Below are 17,063 nucleotides of genomic sequence, written 5' to 3' on the forward strand. Positions count from 1 at the left end.
GAATATATAGTTTGTTTGTGCTTCACTAAAAAATTTTTTTTTACTAAAATTAAAAAGAAAAAACCCTTAGAATAATTACTTTTGTATTTATACTCATGTCTCTGGTCACAAAACTACTAGATAAAACTCCTATAAATACCAAGGTCAACAGATACTAAAAAAAAACAACAACCAGCCTTGTCAGGTCTACGTTGTGCTTGTGAGTTTTTGTGGTAAACTTATGTGGACATACGATGCACATTTAGCGGCAACACGAACCAAAGTACACACTGTTTCTCCCTCCCTCTCTCTCTACATATATATAACGGCCTGGATTAAAAAACAAATCTCTCTCTGTGTCATCTTGTAGAGCGTGCAGAAAGACACTTTTTATCTTCCTCAGCCTTACTGAGAAAACCACCAACATTCCACCCACATCAGGCCATGGACAAGCTGACCTCATGGTTTTGGTAAGGTTATCAGCACACAGACAGGCCAGCTCAGACAATATGTAGACCAAAGAACAACAACAAAAGCATAGATTCAGTCAAACAGACACACACCAATAAACTGTACGCGCACGTGCATGTACATACACATCTCCAGCCATTTCCCGTAAAGAGTGCTCAGCCTGATGTTCATCTTCTCTCTTGTGGCGACACAAAAATCTCCCTCCCCCACACATGCACGTGCACACACACATATATAGGGCAGTGACGGATTCACAGAACTGGGTCTTGAAACGTAAAAACAAACCCACTCATGCTGAGGAAATTGTTAAAGCCTTGGGGGACAGAGAGAAAAGGCAGGGAGAGAGAGAGAGAGGGGAAGAGGGAGAGAGCAGCGGATTCAGTAGGAAACTCCCTCCTTAGTGCTTTTCAAAAGGCAAAGGACGGACTAAAAGAGTGCACCCAGCGAGCTTTAAGCACAGCCTGCCAGCAAAGCCGAAGATTTAATATCCGCAGGATCAGGACTTCAGTCGGTTTGCAGCAGTTTACAGTGAGCTGTGCCATCGATGGGGATAGTAAAGAGGAGGAGTTAAAAATCAAGGTAGGTATTTTAGTTGGAAAAGAAAAGTGCTACTTTGACAACTCATAAAAGAAGGCAGAGACACAAACAAAAGGACACATCCAGTGCGAGGTAAGAGTGCATTTCTCTTGTGGTGCATGTTTTTAGCACTGACATGGCATCTGTATCAAAGAGCATTAGAGGCTCATGTGCAGTTGTCACTTGTCACAATTGAACTTTGTAAAGGCAAATAAAGCTACTTTTTTCTTACCTTGTAACACAAGTCCTTACAGTTGCTCCCATGCAGGGAGTGTTTAGTGGTCAGATGTCCTCATACAAAGTGGTGATTTAGTTCTAAATTTAACCGTTTTCCCATACTCACTGTGTCCTGTTACATTTAGGTAACCATGCAAGTAGGAGGAGACCAATGGGGACATTTCATCCTGTTTATATTGGCTTTGCCAGTAATATTGGTGGTCCACAGAGTCCAGGCCTGTCGGACTGGCTCAGGTTCAGAGTGTGAGAAAGCTTCTTTTGTCCCTGGCCACAACCTGGCAGGGGAGGGTTTTGATGTGGTGCGGATGCGTCGAACAGGAGCATACGTCATCAACGTTAAAGCTCATCTGGCCGACAACCACACGTGTACACTGTGTCCCAACCGCTTCCAACAAGGACAGGTGAAAACTATTTGACCTGCTGCATGATGTTGATGTTTTTTTCATAGTATCTTCCTGTCGTCTTAAGTCCATTCTCTGGTTCCTTTCAAACCATCTGTTTTTAGTTCCTCCCTGTATTATTCCTCACTTCCCTCAACTATTTTCTTCCTTCACCTGCATCCCAACGAACTTCCTGCCTTTCCTCTCCGACTCAGGTTCAGAGGCTTCCTGCAGCGGTGCTCGACTGGCGTCCCTTCAGCCGCTGCAGCAAGCAGATATCCAGTGCCCTCCACCACTCTGTGGACTCTCTGCTGCGCAGCTCCAGCTCGATGGTTAACAACAACTGGAATTTGGGTTTGAGCCTCAATGATATTGGCAAGGCAGTGCTGGGAGGAAGTCGCTCCGATTTGGCGAAGTTTGCTCGTTCGCAGCACAGCGTGGACAAAGCCACTTTTGCCATTCATGAAATCAGCTGCACCTACTACAGGTAAAGGAGTGCGGGGTTGGTAAAATTTCATGCAGTTTGTTGACTATGAAACCAGTAATGGAATTATGCTGTTGTAAGGTTAAATACAAAATCAAAGGTATGCTCTCGCCATGAGATAAATGGCCTGCCACGTAGTGCTGCAACATGAAAACAGAAGAAAGAAAGTGGTAGCATAACTCAGTTATCTTACCAGGCTTTCTTGATAATGCACATACAATGTATGCATTTAAGGGAGAAATAACTACATGTGTCACAGTGTCATATTGGAAACAGGCCAACAATAGAAAAATCAACTTTTAAAAACTAACATTACAAAAACGGGCTGCAAGACATTTTAGCACCAAAAAGTTCAATGGATTAAAATGAGAGCTCACAGTGACAGCAGCTGTCTTTGTTATAAAAAAAGTCAAATTAAATTGTCGTGTTATGGTTGAACTCTGCATGCCTTTTGTTTTTGCAGCTACAGGCTGGCGGATCATCCCCAGCTGAGTGCAGAGTTCACAAAGCATCTAAAGAGACTCCCACAGACTTTAAATACAAGCCAGGAAAGGGCCTTATACAGACGACTGATAGACACCTACGGAACACATTATATCCACCAGGTCAGAGAAACTATTATACTCTGTTTTATACCGTAGTTCATATGCTCCTATATCTACATCTTCCATCTTCTGTTCCGGTTTGATAGGTCCAGCTTGGTGGTAAGGTGAGGCGAATCACTGCCTTCAGGACCTGTCTGGCCACACTGAAGGGCTTCACAGAGACCGAGATCAAAAACTGCCTGAACGTTGAACTCCGCATGGCTCTGGGTTTCGTTCCTGGCAACGCATCGTTCTCCAATAAGTGTGACAAACTCCTTAAGGGCAATATGAGCATGGGCTTTTACCAAGGCTTCATGACCCATAAGATTGAAGTCATTGGGGGGGAGAGGTACTTCCCTGACATCGTCTACCAGCAGGACCCACTTGAAGCGTACCAGAGCTGGATGAACAGCCTCCATGACAACCCCGACGTCGTCTCCTATGCCATCTTCCCGCTGCATAATTTGGTAGACGACCCTCAGATCAGTGCTAATCTGAGAAGCATGGTCACGGAGTACATTACAGAGAACCAGCTGAAGGAGGACCAGTTTGGATTCAAAAACTGCTCCCCGACTCCCAACCTGGACAATAACTGCTGCCCTTTGAGAGCTGGAAGAGGAACTCTCAGTCTGAAGATCCACAGAGCTGCAGGACTGAGGGCGGACACCTTCACCAAAACGGACGCCTACGTGAAGATCTTCTACAACGGCATATACGAGGAGACTGACACGGTGATGGATGACAATGACCCAGTGTGGAACGCCACTTATGGCTTTGGCTCAGTGGAACTGGGTCAAGAGTTGAGGTTTGAAGTCTGGGACAGGGATGTGTTTTATAACGACGTAGCAGGGATATGCGTGGTCATTCCTGAGAGAGGGACTCATTCTCTTAGCTGCCAGCTGCACAAAGGAGTTCTCTATTTCACCTACACCATCAAATGTGATCCCCATTTGACAGGGTTCAGGTGTGGACGATACTCGCCCAATGCTGAATAGTTCATTAGTTCGCGGAAAGTTAGTGTAGATGTTGAGATGGTCTTGATGTATATTGATCTCTCGGGGAGGTCTCATCCCGTTTGCAGTGCAGGCATACATAATTTACAGACCAACAACCTTATACTATACCTTATACTACTATACTACTTTAGAGGACCGTGCACCTGGCAGTGGTACCAGAAGCACAGAATAGCAATAAATCACTCCTGCTCCATTTTGGATTTGATTATTTCCCACATTCCTGTAACCCTGTATGGCCCACAAAATGATGACCAATCACAATATTACCTGAACATCAGTGTTAACAATATTGTTATGAATTAATACCCGAATAAGAGTGAAATATCGGAAAGCAGCCTCAGATGGCACGTTAACCACGTACTTTGGCGAACGTTTCAAACGCCAGTTGTTTCCTATGTAAATGTTGCATATTAACCAACATGTGTCAGAATCCTTGTGCATTCATCCTTCATTGTAAAATAAAGAAACTGTAATTTGGGTTGCTGTCATTTTCAGTTCAAAACACCCCTGAGTTCTTTTAAGCCTTGTGTAATGACGTACATTGAAAATTAATTGATTTAGATCGTTTAGGCATCTTTTATACGAACGTTTAGTAACTTTAGAATAATTTATGTCATTGATTTACAAATGTGACCTGTAACAAATGTATATAACTATGGACAATCCTGTCAAACCCAGAAAAGCCTGCTGACACAAAAATATAAAAAATAAATTAAAGAAATTAAAAGATCATCAAGTAGCACCTCTTTCTTTTTGGATCACTACAGGCACCACGCAAATGTTTATTCCAATATTTATTATTCAATTTAAACAGGAACCTAAAAAACATACAAAGGACTTAGTGAAGGCTTTTACAGGTCAATTAACACTTGTACACTTACAACACATTAGCCACTCATACAGTACATGAATTCAGCAGCTGCTTCCTTAAATCCTCTCTGTCTGCCACAGCTCAATGTTTAAACGAATAAAAACAACAAAGAAACTAATTAGGCACTGGATTTTAAAGACGTTTCATTTTCATTTTTTAATTAATTTTAATTCAATTTTTTTTTTTCAAATTTATGTAGTATTTGTATGCTGAATGCACTGGTGTTCATACAGATACGCACATACAAACAACCATGCGTTTTCAGTTCATAATAATGCCAATGTCATTCAGCCAGCCATTCGCTGAAAAACGTCCTTGAATTTGATGAAACTAAACACACAAACTTCTTGAACATCAACAGAGAACCCAGATACATGGCTGACTTTGTGATGAAACTACTTTTAAACTTTTAAAAGAGGTTTAAACGAAAATGGTAACAGAGGAATTCGAACAGCATCAGTGTATTTGCATTTGCCGCTCTTGAAATGTTGCTAATTGGCTGCAGCAGCTAGAAAAGTTTTATATAAATAGAGTTTTTTTTCTTCTTTTTGAGTGCCAAAAAACTCTGAGATGTAACAGTGTCTGGAATGAAAGCTCTATTCTCCATGGTCCACACCTTTCACATAAGCATATTAGAATTTGAAATATCCATGAAAGAGTGGCATTAAGTATTGTTTTCCTCACCAGCATACAGTACTGTTGTCAGAATGGAAATAATCTAAAATTAATTACATGTTATATTAAGTCAAATTCCACCTTTACTCCTTAAAAACAAGTTTGACGGTGTGCTGTAAACATGCTGCTTTACCACATGATAGCCCTGAACCTCCAACGCTCTTTCAAGTTTCTACAGCTTCTTACATAACATGTGGAGTGCATAATATTGAAACGTTTTGTTAAGCCTTTATAAACTGGTCTCGTAGTCAAAGTAAGAGCCAAACTGCGTAAAAAATTGTGTTTCAGGCACAGCTACTATTGTACACAGTAAATCAGATTTTTTTTTTTTTTTGTCCCATGGGGGTACAGGGTTTCCAGTAGTTATCCAGCATGGACACCAAAGTGTGTTCAGTCAGAGTACTCAAGTCTGCCCAGAATCGTGTGAACGTCACAGAAAATGTCTCGGTAAAGTTTCCAGTTTCGTGTGTTTTAACATCACAGTCCCAGTGACGCTTTGAGCAAAGACGCCATATCTTCAGGAATGGTCCCCTCAGCATCTGGAGAACATATGATGCTTTATTTTTCATTTCACCAGAATGTGTATGTGAATGGAAACAATGTTTACCCAGATGTAGCGAACCAACTTGCTGAAACATGCAACAGTTTTCTACCGTTAGATTTATTAAGTACAGTTTTACCCTATGCACCTTCTCCTCTTCTTGGTATCTAATATAATTCATAACTTTCCCAAAAGTATCTTGTACTGTTTTATTGCTATTTTTTTTTTTACACATAACATCAACTGTATATCTAAAAGTAAAGCAATGTATACATGAAAATATTTTTTTTTCTTTCTTTTTTTTGGCATTTTAGTCCTAAAATGGCCATGTTGCCATTAGGCTGACTAACAAAATAAATCCAATAAGTATAAATACACTCGTGGAGTTGTTCCAGCCTCCGTCTTTATGGTTGATTTTGTACAATACACAGGGCTGGTTGTAAAGTGGTAAAAAGCCCTTAATGTGCTGCACACATGCACAAAGAATATTCTTAAAACCTAATAATACTAATATCAGCATATCCCAACACGTCTCAACTCGATTATATTACATAAATTCACTGTGCTATTAACAAAAGCAGATAAATAAGAATCATTTATTGCTGTACTTTGTGTCTAAAAAACTAAACACGCTTCTGAAATAACTCATCGCTGCACTTGGCTTCATAGTCATTTTGATTATTTCTAATTTTATGTGAAGTTCTATCTTTTTAATGCATTTATTTATTAGGGCAACGTTGTGCGAATTCAATATGGATGCAAACACATCTCCTTACCTTCTGCAACGGTGGTCATGTCCTGCTCCAGCTTTAGTTTCTTGTTGCCCAGCTGCAGGATGAGGTCCTCTATGCTGTTTTTACTGATCAGCTTAATCACCTGTACAGTCCTGACACACACACCAAGGTCCGTCAGCCAACACATTAGATCAGTGCGTTAACCGTGTCTTTACAAGCTCCTCATCTGCTAAAGCTTGATTCTAACCTGGTCTGGCCCACGCGGTGACATCTGTCCTCTGCCTGTTTGTCATTGTAGGGGTTGCAGTCGATGTCGTGAAGGATGACGACATTAGCCGAGGTTAGGTTGATGCCGAGGCCACCGGCGCGCGTTGACAACAGGAACACAAATATGTCAGGGTCCGTGTTGAACTCGTCGATCAACACAATCCTGCGGATCAAAAAAAAAAAAAAAAAAAAAAATACACCTCGTAAACATTATATGTGATTTAAAAAAATAAACACCGGTTCCATATTGTGCAGTTTGACATAATTTTTCAAGGATAATATCAAGGATAACAAATGTACAACACTTGGTGAAACAGGTCGCGATTAACCAACAGCTTCTGTGTGCTCTTAATGTTGGTTTTAAGTTAGTGTGTAAATATGAGACGATCTTCTCCAATAAATGTAACAATGGGCCTTGAACAAATGTCTGACTTTAATGATACTCATTGGTGTTAAAAATTAAACAATAAATGATATTATCGTTTCAGGTAATATTGTAGTCATTTCAGTTGCACCTTGTGGATCCTCTGTTTATAATTTTTATGCATTTGTTACCATTAGTTTGAGTGTAATGCATCTCCCATGAGATGTAAGTTAAAGATGCATTTCCTGGACTTTGCCATTATTATTTACATTTTTGTTGATATCTTGATAATCTTGGTATCGTGATATTTTTCATCCATGATGATAGTTAAATGAAAATCTGCCCTCGTTTGAATCTGACCTGTCTGCTATTGGCGTGGATCCGTCCAGTCTGACGTAACGATGCTTAAGGTTTTTCAGCAGCACTTCCACAATGTCGAGCATCATTGTGAACTGACTGAACAACACAACTCGGTCTCCCTGCAGGAGGACATAGAAGAGTTAGGCCATAGAACCAAATGCACTTCCTAATACAAACCACAGAAGCGTTTGTTTTTCCACATTTACCTTGTTTTTAAGTGAGGCCAGCAGCTCTGTGAGGTGAAGGAACTTTCCAGAGTCGAGCAGGAGCTCCTTTTCAAGCTGGTAGGAACCGATGGAGGAGTACTGCTGGCACAGACGGTGCAGCTCAAAGTCTGACATCACTTCCATGTCCTCCTGAATGAGAGCGGCATCGGCATCATAGTGGGTTGGCTCCTGGGGAGGGACACAATATAAATTAGATACAGTAGTGAGTGTGAAATAATTAAATAATTCAGATTCAATACACAATGCTTGCGTTTTGCTGTTAACGCTAAACTGCTTTTTTTGCAGCATAATTTAGAGAGATTTCTTCTTCTTCTTCTTCTTCATATATGGATGCAAATAAATCACAGCTGAAAAAGACAAATGAGGGGAGTAGTAGAGAGTAGGACTGACCTTTAGCATGAGTTTGCTCATGGCTTTGAGCTTCTCCGCGGTGTAGTACTGTCTGTGAAGCAGAGGGTGGTTGGCCATCTTTCTCAACTGCATCATCACATTACACAGCTCGCGCTCTAAAGAGAAAATTGTTACGAATTCATTAACCCAACATTTCGGTTCTTTTCACGAAATAATGTAATGTGCATTGAAATGAAGCTTACTCTCGCCATTGGTGGAAGCCTTGAGTTTATTGAAGAGGGTCTTGTAAAGAGCCTCCTGTTTCTCGCTCATCGGGCAGAACTCTACCTTCTCTTGCTTTGCTGGCAGCTGCTTGAGGACCTACAAAAACGGCCATTAGACCATTAGTTCCACTACTCACATTGTATTTAATGATTAATCTCTTGTCAATCACTGGTACTTGCACATTAAAAAAAAGTGTGTTTCAGCAGAGTAGTATTGCATTTCCTCAATCAGGCAGATAAAAAGATATACACTGATCAGGAATAACATTATGACCACCATCCTAATACTGTGTAGGTTCCCCTTTGAATCATCAGAGAATGTACATGGCACTTCTGAGGGTGTCCTGTGGTGTCTGGAAACAGAATATTTTTAGTGGCTCCTATGGGTAGATTTGATCAGTTTGGGAACTAGTGAATTTGGAGGCCAGGTCCACACCTTGTGCTGTTTTTCATGTTTTTTCTAATTGCTCCTAAACCGTTTTTGTGTGTGTGTGTGTGTCAGACTGTCGGGGAGCGTCATTGCTATGGCGTGGGGGTGCTTGGTCTGGTAAGAAACATCCACACGGTCCAAACGTTTCCCAGCAGAAGACTGGAACAAGATGGTCAATGTTACTTACTTCTCCTGACAGTGGTTTTAATGTTGTGGCTGATCAGTGTATAGGGGCCATTATTAAGAAGGCTTTGTATTTATACAAGGCTTTTCTACTTTTGGCATGAATGAACCTTATTGCAGGTCAACATACAATGAAAGTTACTTCGTTTCTGTTAATTCACACACAAGTTTCCCTCACGAACTCACCTCGCTCTTGACTCTTCGGAGGATAAAAGGTTTCATGATGAGTTTGGCCTGAGAGATACGGTTCCTCTCAAAACGGCTCTGTTCCTCATGGGATTTCTGACACATAACAGAACATGAAACACTTTGATCAGATGGGAGAAAAAAGATAAAAGAGCTAGACTTACACCGTCCTTGCTTGTGATATAGGTATAGCTTTTATTTAATCTCTCCAACAGAACTGAACCACATTTTTCTTTCTGAAAATAAAATACTTAGAGTATCATCTAGTTTATGTTAAATCAGTAGCATTTTTGTATCAGGAGCAACTATTCTAATTTATGATTTCATATCAGAATATCTTTTCTCAACATTAAAAGGGAGCGGTTTTGTATTTTCAGTTTACTTCCATGCAGTTATTTGGTGGCAGCCGGTTAAAAACGCCATATCTGCCATCTCTCAAAAACGTATATGACACACATTCATACCTGGGAAAACATTTTGGAGAGCTGTTTAGTGGAGCTGGAGAACATAGAAGGCATGATGAAGTTGAGGAGAGACATCAGCTCTAAGAGGTTGTTCTGTAAAGGAGTTCCTGTCAGCAGCAAGCGGTGCTCCGCCTGCAGGGAAAGAAAGAGAGTCATCCCTGACTGTTAGGTGCTTTTATGACAAAAGACACAAGAAAAACTAGAGAAATGAAAATCAGCTCACGTTAATGGCCATGAGGAGCTGGTAGCGCAGAGTGTTCATGTTCTTCAGCATGTGGCCTTCATCAAATATAGCATACTTCAGACGCAGCTTGCGAAAAAGGCCGCGGTCGCTTTCATTTCCTATGGCCAAGTTATACCTGCAAAAATTAGACACGAGCAAAGGTAAGAGTGAAAAGTCGCTTTAGGTTCTCCTTGATGAAGCTCGCGGTTGAAAGTCTCTGCGTGTTGAAGCTTACGTGGTCACAATGACGCTGAACTCAACGTCCCGATTTAGGATGTCGTGTTTGAGGTAGCGACGATCTTCCACAGATCCTGTACAGAACACAGAGCACACACTCTGCTTTTGTTTCAAACTGTGAGATAAAGTGTGCTACGGTGTACATGTTGGTCTTCATGTCATTTGGCCCTTTTCTGACCAAACACTGAGTAGAAACGTAATGTAAACAGGTCAACTGCAGGGTGCACAAGACCACGATGTTTATGTGAAAAGAAGAATGAAGTGTCTCACCATAATAAACTAGAACTTTGAGGTCTGGGCACCACAGCTTCAGCTCTCTGACCCAATTATCTACAAGACAAAGAGGAGGAAAAACGGGAGAAATTTAATAAACAGATATAAATTCTGCAGCCTATACAAATACCAGGGTAAGGATTGTAGTGAAAAGATTCCTGACTTTTTATATATTTTATACATAAAATGCTATATGTAAACACGACATGCTGTAACATTAATCAACTACAGTAATTGCATGTTGTTAAATTACAAAGTATGAAACAAAGAAAAATGTAGTTTATTACCGAGTGTAGAAGAAGGCACAGTGATGAGGTGAGGACCTTCTATTCCGTTTTCATATAACTGGGCTAAAAATGATATAGCCTGAATAGTCTTCCCCAAACCCTGGAGAGAAGGAATGAGGGAGGGTGAACGATACGGTTAGATAAAGAAAGGGTTATTTGAACTGGGGGAAAAAAAACTATTTGAATCAGACTGGTGCTTTTCTACACAAATAAATGTTCTTTCAACATATTGGTATCCAACATTCTTCCACTGTTTTGTATCTCTCCTCCACTTTTATTTGTTTATTCTATTTATATTCCTGCTGGATGGCCACGTATTCACACAAAGAACTCTCTGACACTGAGGCTTTGATAACCGTTGATAGCCAACACCCATGTCAAACCCCACCCGGCCGGTTGCCGTACCATTTCATCAGCGAGGATTCCACTCAGTTTGTGTTCATGCAAAAGCAGCAGCCACTTCAGACCAATCAGCTGATAGGGCTTCAGCTGGAGCCTGTAAGACAGACCGAGAACAGGAATTAGATCCTGTTCTTAAAAAAAAAAAAAAAAATGCTTTACATTACATATTGTCTGGAAACTATTATTCATGTAACAGCTGTCAAAGAACCTGTTTTGTAATGATAAAGATTAGAAGAGTATAAAGAAGTGTTTTTTTAAGAGTAACATAACCAGAATTTTCCACAAACACTTGAGGCTGCCTTAAAGGATGAGTATGCATCTTTTTATGTGCTCTTTTCCTGTTAAGATGAGGGAAAAGCCTACATACAATATTTAATATATAAGTACCTCGAAATAAATGCTTAAAATTATATTTACACACTGTCTCTGACTGCATGATACACCACCTATGACTTCACCAAGAAGTAAAGGTCTCATACTGAAAACAAACAAAAAAAAGTTGCTACCATTAATCGATACATAATATGGAAGCAAGATGACACCTCTTACTGCACAGAAGATGTAAGTTTACTTTGAACAAATCAACATATCTCACAAATCTCCGTCCGTTATGTGAATTTTACTCACTGGCTGTTGAGTACACTTGGCTGCTTCATGGTCCCCGTGCCTTTGTCCATCACCTCAGTGACCTGTTTGACCATTTTTGAAGAAATGCCCTGGCATTTGGTCATGAGCCCCAGGACAACCTTCCGTTCCTTGAGGACGACTCTGCAGCCCAGCAGCAAGCTGTCTGAGAGGCCGTTATCCTTATGGAAGACTTCGATCTGGAGAAGAACAAACATCTAGTTACAGCTCACACAGTAAAGCAAGCGTGCAGACTGTGCCCATTACTAATCTAAGTGTTTCTGACATGACATTAGATATCACATGGGGACTAAGACACGTTTATTTAGTGTGTGTGCTTTGTCTTTACATACACATCTTAGAAGGAAACCGGCAGTATGGTATGAGGAGGTGCATACAATTTTTGAGGAAATCTGCATGTCAGTTAAGACATAAATGTCCCACAATGCAAAGCAACAGACATGAGGTTGGAGACTCCACGCTTAGCTTAGTGAAATCCAAAAAGTTACGTACAGTACTAGCGTTTATTCAAAAATATGTTGAACAATACTTCTCAAATTGAACATGTGTATATTTTGTCTCAGTACAGGGCTACATCTCTTTCCATGTGTTCAACAGGATGGTTTAAGACTATAAATGAGAACATCTTTGCTTCTTTGCCTGTGTGATGTCTATTTCAACATTGTTGTGACTCAAAACATGCACGTTTTCTCACCAGGCTTTCCCAGTTTTCGAAGGGCCTTAGTTCCACAATCTTCTGTGCCTTTTTAATCGAGCACCCAGCAATCAGTGACAGCTCATCCAACGTTGCTTCCCGGAAGAATTTGAGCATCTCCTTCTTCATGTCCGTCATGCCCGTATTAAGGTCCAGCTCATCATCCGAGTCCTCATACTCTGTGCTTACTGTGTCTTCTTCGTCGTCATTTTCCCCCTCCGAACTGACGCGTTCATCGGAGGCGCGCGCCTTCCTCTTCCTCTCCAGCGCCTGCTTCTTGGCTATGCTGGTCACACTGGCAAACCTGCACAGTGTCTGGGCAGCAGCAGAGGAGGAAGAGGACGGCTTCAGGGATGAAGAGGTAGATGCCTTGTGCACGGAGGAGGACGAAGACGCCGAGTCAGAAGTTTTTTTGAGCCACGAGGACAGAGTGGAAGTGCTACTTTTGTCGTTGGGACGTTTTACGTCTTCAGCACTCGACTCGTCTTCGCTGTCCTTGGTATCCTCCGAGTCTTCAGTACCCTCCTGTTCTGTTTCACTGACGACCGTTCGGTCCTCAGAGCCCTTTTGGTTTCTCACGTGTTTAGTATCTTCGTTACGTTTGTGGTGCCTAGACTCTTTGTGGTTCCTGCTCGACTTGTCTTTCCTCTTTGATTTGCTGATTTTCTTTTCATCTGATTCAGGTGAACTGAAACTGGTATTATCTGAAAAAAAAAAAAGTCTGTATTAGAATCAGTTGAAAGTGATTTAATTAGAGATGCATAATGTCATAATCATAATAGTGAAGTGGACGAGGAATTACTGGGTGTAAAGGCAGTGGACGGTTGCCTCCTCATAACAGAAACCTTAAAGGGATTATCCTGCTTATACTATAGTCACATGCAAAGAAAAAGATATAAGCCTTGTAAACTATGTCCTAAAAGTCTTTCACAATCATAAACCTGTAAGCCATAATTTGATTTTCCTATTAACATACAAGGGTTTATCTGTATTCACTGTATGTAACAACCAGATTAACAAGCTAACAGCCATATCCACAAACTAGCATTATCTTCACAGCTGCAGTGTAGCACCTCTTGCAGCTTATGTTACACAGTCACCATATTAACTTGTTAACAAGTTTCAATACATCGTAAACAGCAACCTTGACTGTGTCTATGTTGCCATGGTTACTACTAACAGTCAGGTTGCACTGGATTTACTCTGTATTTTTCCTGTTCCAAGTATTGCTGGACACCCCGCAGCCAATGAGAATTGGGTAATTAGCCACACCACATTACAAGTGTCATGCGCTGTAGTGTTTGCACCTGGATCTGAAAACATCTGTAGAGCCTGCAGCGCATCTTCAGAATTCCAGTCGTGCTCCTGCAGCACCATCCGCAGCTCCTGCACCAGACAGACAACAGATCAGCACTTTTTTCAGAAGGAGATGTAAAATCAGCCAACATTTCATTTTATTTATTTTTTTTTTAAATCTTTTTTCTCACTGCCAATGAACCACAAATTATAACTTCACAATCTGGGAACCTACCACTACTGTCTCATGACTTAACTTCTGCAAGGCTCTACAATTGGATTGTAGCTAGTTCACACTTCCTTAAAAGTTCTTGCACAAGCTATTTGCCTTCCAGGCCTGCCACGTTAGCCGGCTTGCTAACAACGTCTCAGTCTTAACATGTACGTCTTAACGTGTTAGAGACCAGGTGCGTTTTCACCTCCTTGTCCTGGTCGGGAAACTTTTTTTGGAGTCTTCTGACCATGGCTTCCTGCTTCTCCCAGCTGGGTTCATTCGCTGTATTTTCGTCTTCGTCAGAGGCCTTTCAGTTGAAACACAAAAAAAAATAGTAAATGCCTGTTGTGCATCAGTGCTCATTAAATAAAAACTAACCATTTGTATTATTTTAATCAAAAATGTATCCACAGACTTAAAATATAATAGACCAACAATACAGATTAGTGGCACTAAAATTAGGATAATGTGTAATGCCATTGTAAACCATGATTGGTAATCTTACAGCTGTTGGTCTCCTCTTCTTGCTCAGTTGACTCTCACCACTATCCTGAGAACTGCTGGGTTCATCCTGCTTTCTCTTCCTGCCTTGATTCGGTGCTGAGGACAAAACAGACAGTGTCCTCAAATCAAGCCATCAGGTTGATAAAAGCAGCAAGAGCATACAATTCTTAATACTGTGTATTCCCTGTGATATTTTTTACTATATTTGGAATCATTATTTCTTATTTTTTGTTACACTTGTATATGTCATGATATGTTTATGATACTAGAATTTACCTTCTTTATCACCAAACCTCAAAAGGCAGGCAGCTACAGCCCCATCCATTGTGCTTGTACTGCTAACCACCTGCAAAGGGAACACAACATGCACAATTAGGAGCAAAGCTGGACTCTGTCTAAGGAACGATCTCTATTGCAGCGATTATCTTTAGTCTAAGGGTGTAAATCATCAGAGGCACCATGACATGACCATGGCATTAAAGCCATTTTATATTATGATATATTATACGACGAAATTTTAAACACTGATATTCTAACTTGCCATTTATAAACTGGAAAATTTTGTTAACATCTGTTCCATCAAGCAGATGGACTGACTGAACACGTTTAGCATTAACTCTGAACACTTACTCTAAAGCATCTGTGCAGCAATGAAATACTGATACCCAAAATGAACCTTTACCCCACTTCCACTAGACTCACCTCCAATATCTCCGTCCTCGACAACTGAGGAAATATCTCCAATATTTTGTTAATTTTCTCATCAGATTCGTTGTCCTCATCGTCTGTGTTATCCGAAGCCTTCCCTACAGGACTCCTATAGAAGGGAGAAAACGAATCCGTAAAAACAGTTTTAGCAAGAACGTGAAAATGTTGTTAGTTCAGCTAAAACTTACTTGGATTTACTGGTTAATGATATTTTGGTCTTTGGTTCAGAGAGGCCCTCGTCCTCTTCTAAGTCAATGGTCAGGACTTCATCAAAAACCACTCCTCTGGCATGGGACTTTGGTGGAGCTTTGACAGATTTCATCTGAGCTGTAAAACATAATGGTGAAAACATGTGGGAAGGTGCCACATAAGTGAAACTGTTCACACAAAAATGTGTGCAGCCTTGGTAAAATACACTGCTCACTTAAACCTCCTTGCAAATTAGCATTTCTAATAGCAAGAAGTGCATACGTTAATGTGCATTAAACTATTTCCCCAAGATCATTTGTGTGATTGAGGTGTGCAGAGAGACACTAGTCTGAGTAGTTTTGTTAATCAGCAGATACAGCAACAGGGAATCAGGTGGAGAGAGGTCGAGGCTGCAGCTGCATCAGTGTTTCAAAAGGATCCCAAACCAGGGGCAAACTGCCACTGACGGTTTCTTAGCTGAAATGATACCCTGATACCAGCAAAAACTGAATCATTCTGTAACTACGAATTTCAGTGCAGGCTGTTTCTGTTTGACACTGTTGCTGGCGTGAACCCAGAGGGAGGCCATGCAATGAGTCATGGTAGGTGTCCGCATTAGAATAACCGCTGTGATATCAGGACAACGCCGCTATCTCAGTCAAAACTGTATACACTGGTTCCACTGACTGTACCAATGATTGGATATCCACACAAAAGAGTTCTTTTTAACGATCACAATGCAACTCTTCAGACTGCAAGAGGGCCGACAACAGCAAGGAGATGGACACCTGAGAGCAACAGCCACATCTTCCTATGCTGTTATGCAACGTAATGCAATTATAATGTCAGTGCATTTAAACTATTTCCCCATTTTGCTGGGATTCAATCAAATTATCTGCACGCCTGGATGCGATTAAAATACAGAGGGCACACAGTGTAAGGGACCTAGACCCAGAGAGTGTGGTGGGTCTGTGCACCAGTAACCATAAATGGGGGATATACTGGCATGTCAGACCTCCTTATAATATTGAACGTAATCTTTGTCTGGTCCTAAAAGGGTAGAGTGAGGCTTCAAATCCATATGTGAAGGGGGAGGAGCAGATTTGCATAGCTATACAAAAGCATCACAATTGAAAGAACAATCTACAATAATAATAACAATACCAAGCTCCATTTCAGTTCCGCTGTGGGGACTAGTGTGTCTGAGCTGCAGCGAAACGTCTGCATGGTTAACACATCTGGCTATCAACAATGAAAGCTCGCTTTGACATGTAGCTGCTAGTTACCAGGCTTGTTCTCCTTCTCAGACTCGGGGCTTTTGGAGCCTCTGTCCTCGTCTTTGTCCGCCGTCTTCTTCTCGAAACGGAAACGGTCTAAATTGAACAAACTCATTCTGAAAGGCGTCTTCTCCGTGCCGAGTCTCGACGGCCCTTTGTCTCTTCCTAGTTCGCCGTGTTTTCTCGGTCCACTCGCATGAAGCACAATGTGACAACCCAGCTAACTAGCGTCAGATGTTAGCACGGCGCACGGGGCAGCATCGACGACGGATTTAAACCTGTGTCACTCCTCCGCTATTAGCCCTAATGGTTCAAAACGGGCCTATCGATGAAATACAGGTATAACAAGAAAAGCAGCAGGTCAAAATCAAACGAGGTTTGGCTATATATCCCAATACTACAGAGCCGGTTTCCCGCGAACTCCAGCGGCCCGACAGGATGCTGTTCAGAAATTGCTCATTGGTTAGAATT

At 41.2% G+C, this 17,063-nt stretch overlaps 2 protein-coding genes across 3 annotated transcripts; one reads left to right on the forward strand and one right to left on the reverse strand.

Annotated features, from left to right (window-relative positions):
* Positions 1-726: 726 nt before the first annotated feature.
* On the forward strand, positions 727-4,459 carry prf1.5 (perforin 1.5). 2 transcript variants are annotated; one of them, XM_047592154.1, is made up of 5 exons: positions 727-1,029; positions 1,389-1,664; positions 1,859-2,130; positions 2,591-2,732; positions 2,819-4,459. In XM_047592154.1, exons 1-5 carry the CDS (start codon positions 742-744, stop codon positions 3,704-3,706), a joined length of 1,866 nt encoding a protein of 621 aa, XP_047448110.1. In that variant the 5' UTR covers positions 727-741; the 3' UTR covers positions 3,707-4,459. The 2 variants fall into 2 exon arrangements, with proteins under 2 accessions (XP_047448110.1, XP_047448111.1); XM_047592155.1 differs by having other exon boundaries at positions 883-1,119.
* Positions 4,460-4,508: 49 nt separating this feature from the next.
* smarcad1a (SWI/SNF-related, matrix-associated actin-dependent regulator of chromatin, subfamily a, containing DEAD/H box 1 a) lies at positions 4,509-17,030 on the reverse strand. Its single transcript, XM_047592153.1, has 23 exons — positions 16,602-17,030; positions 15,315-15,453; positions 15,121-15,235; positions 14,695-14,764; positions 14,420-14,514; positions 14,120-14,221; positions 13,712-13,790; positions 12,405-13,108; positions 11,693-11,889; positions 11,069-11,159; positions 10,664-10,763; positions 10,374-10,433; positions 10,102-10,177; positions 9,867-10,002; positions 9,644-9,775; positions 9,180-9,275; positions 8,360-8,477; positions 8,157-8,272; positions 7,746-7,934; positions 7,540-7,658; positions 6,796-6,978; positions 6,591-6,700; positions 4,509-5,812 (listed from the first exon to the last, which is right to left on the reverse strand). Exons 1-23 carry the CDS (start codon positions 16,705-16,707, stop codon positions 5,751-5,753), a joined length of 3,195 nt encoding a protein of 1,064 aa, XP_047448109.1. The 5' UTR covers positions 16,708-17,030; the 3' UTR covers positions 4,509-5,750.
* Between the last annotated feature and the right edge of the window lie 33 nt (positions 17,031-17,063).

This window comes from Mugil cephalus, chromosome 8, assembly GCF_022458985.1.
Source record: "Mugil cephalus isolate CIBA_MC_2020 chromosome 8, CIBA_Mcephalus_1.1, whole genome shotgun sequence".
Taxonomy (NCBI): Eukaryota; Metazoa; Chordata; class Actinopteri; order Mugiliformes; family Mugilidae; genus Mugil; species Mugil cephalus.

What these genes read in the sequence shown, in the direction of transcription:
- prf1.5 (XM_047592154.1), top strand. Translation starts at nt 742, where the DNA reads ATGCTGAGGAAATTGTTAAAGCCTTGGGGGACAGAGAGAAAAGGCAGG. An exon ending in ATCAGCTGCACCTACTACAG is followed by an intron (nt 2,131 to 2,590) that starts GTAAAGGAGTGC and finishes TTGTTTTTGCAG; the next exon opens with CTACAGGCTGGCGGATCATC. An exon ending in GAACACATTATATCCACCAG is followed by an intron (nt 2,733 to 2,818) that starts GTCAGAGAAACT and finishes CCGGTTTGATAG; the next exon opens with GTCCAGCTTGGTGGTAAGGT.
- smarcad1a (XM_047592153.1), bottom strand. Translation starts at nt 16,707, where the DNA reads ATGAGTTTGTTCAATTTAGACCGTTTCCGTTTCGAGAAGAAGACGGCG. An exon ending in TCATTAACCAGTAAATCCAA is followed by an intron (nt 15,236 to 15,314) that starts GTAAGTTTTAGC and finishes TCCCTTCTATAG; the next exon opens with GAGTCCTGTAGGGAAGGCTT. An exon ending in TCCACGCCAATAGCAGACAG is followed by an intron (nt 6,979 to 7,539) that starts GTCAGATTCAAA and finishes TTTGATCCGCAG; the next exon opens with GATTGTGTTGATCGACGAGT.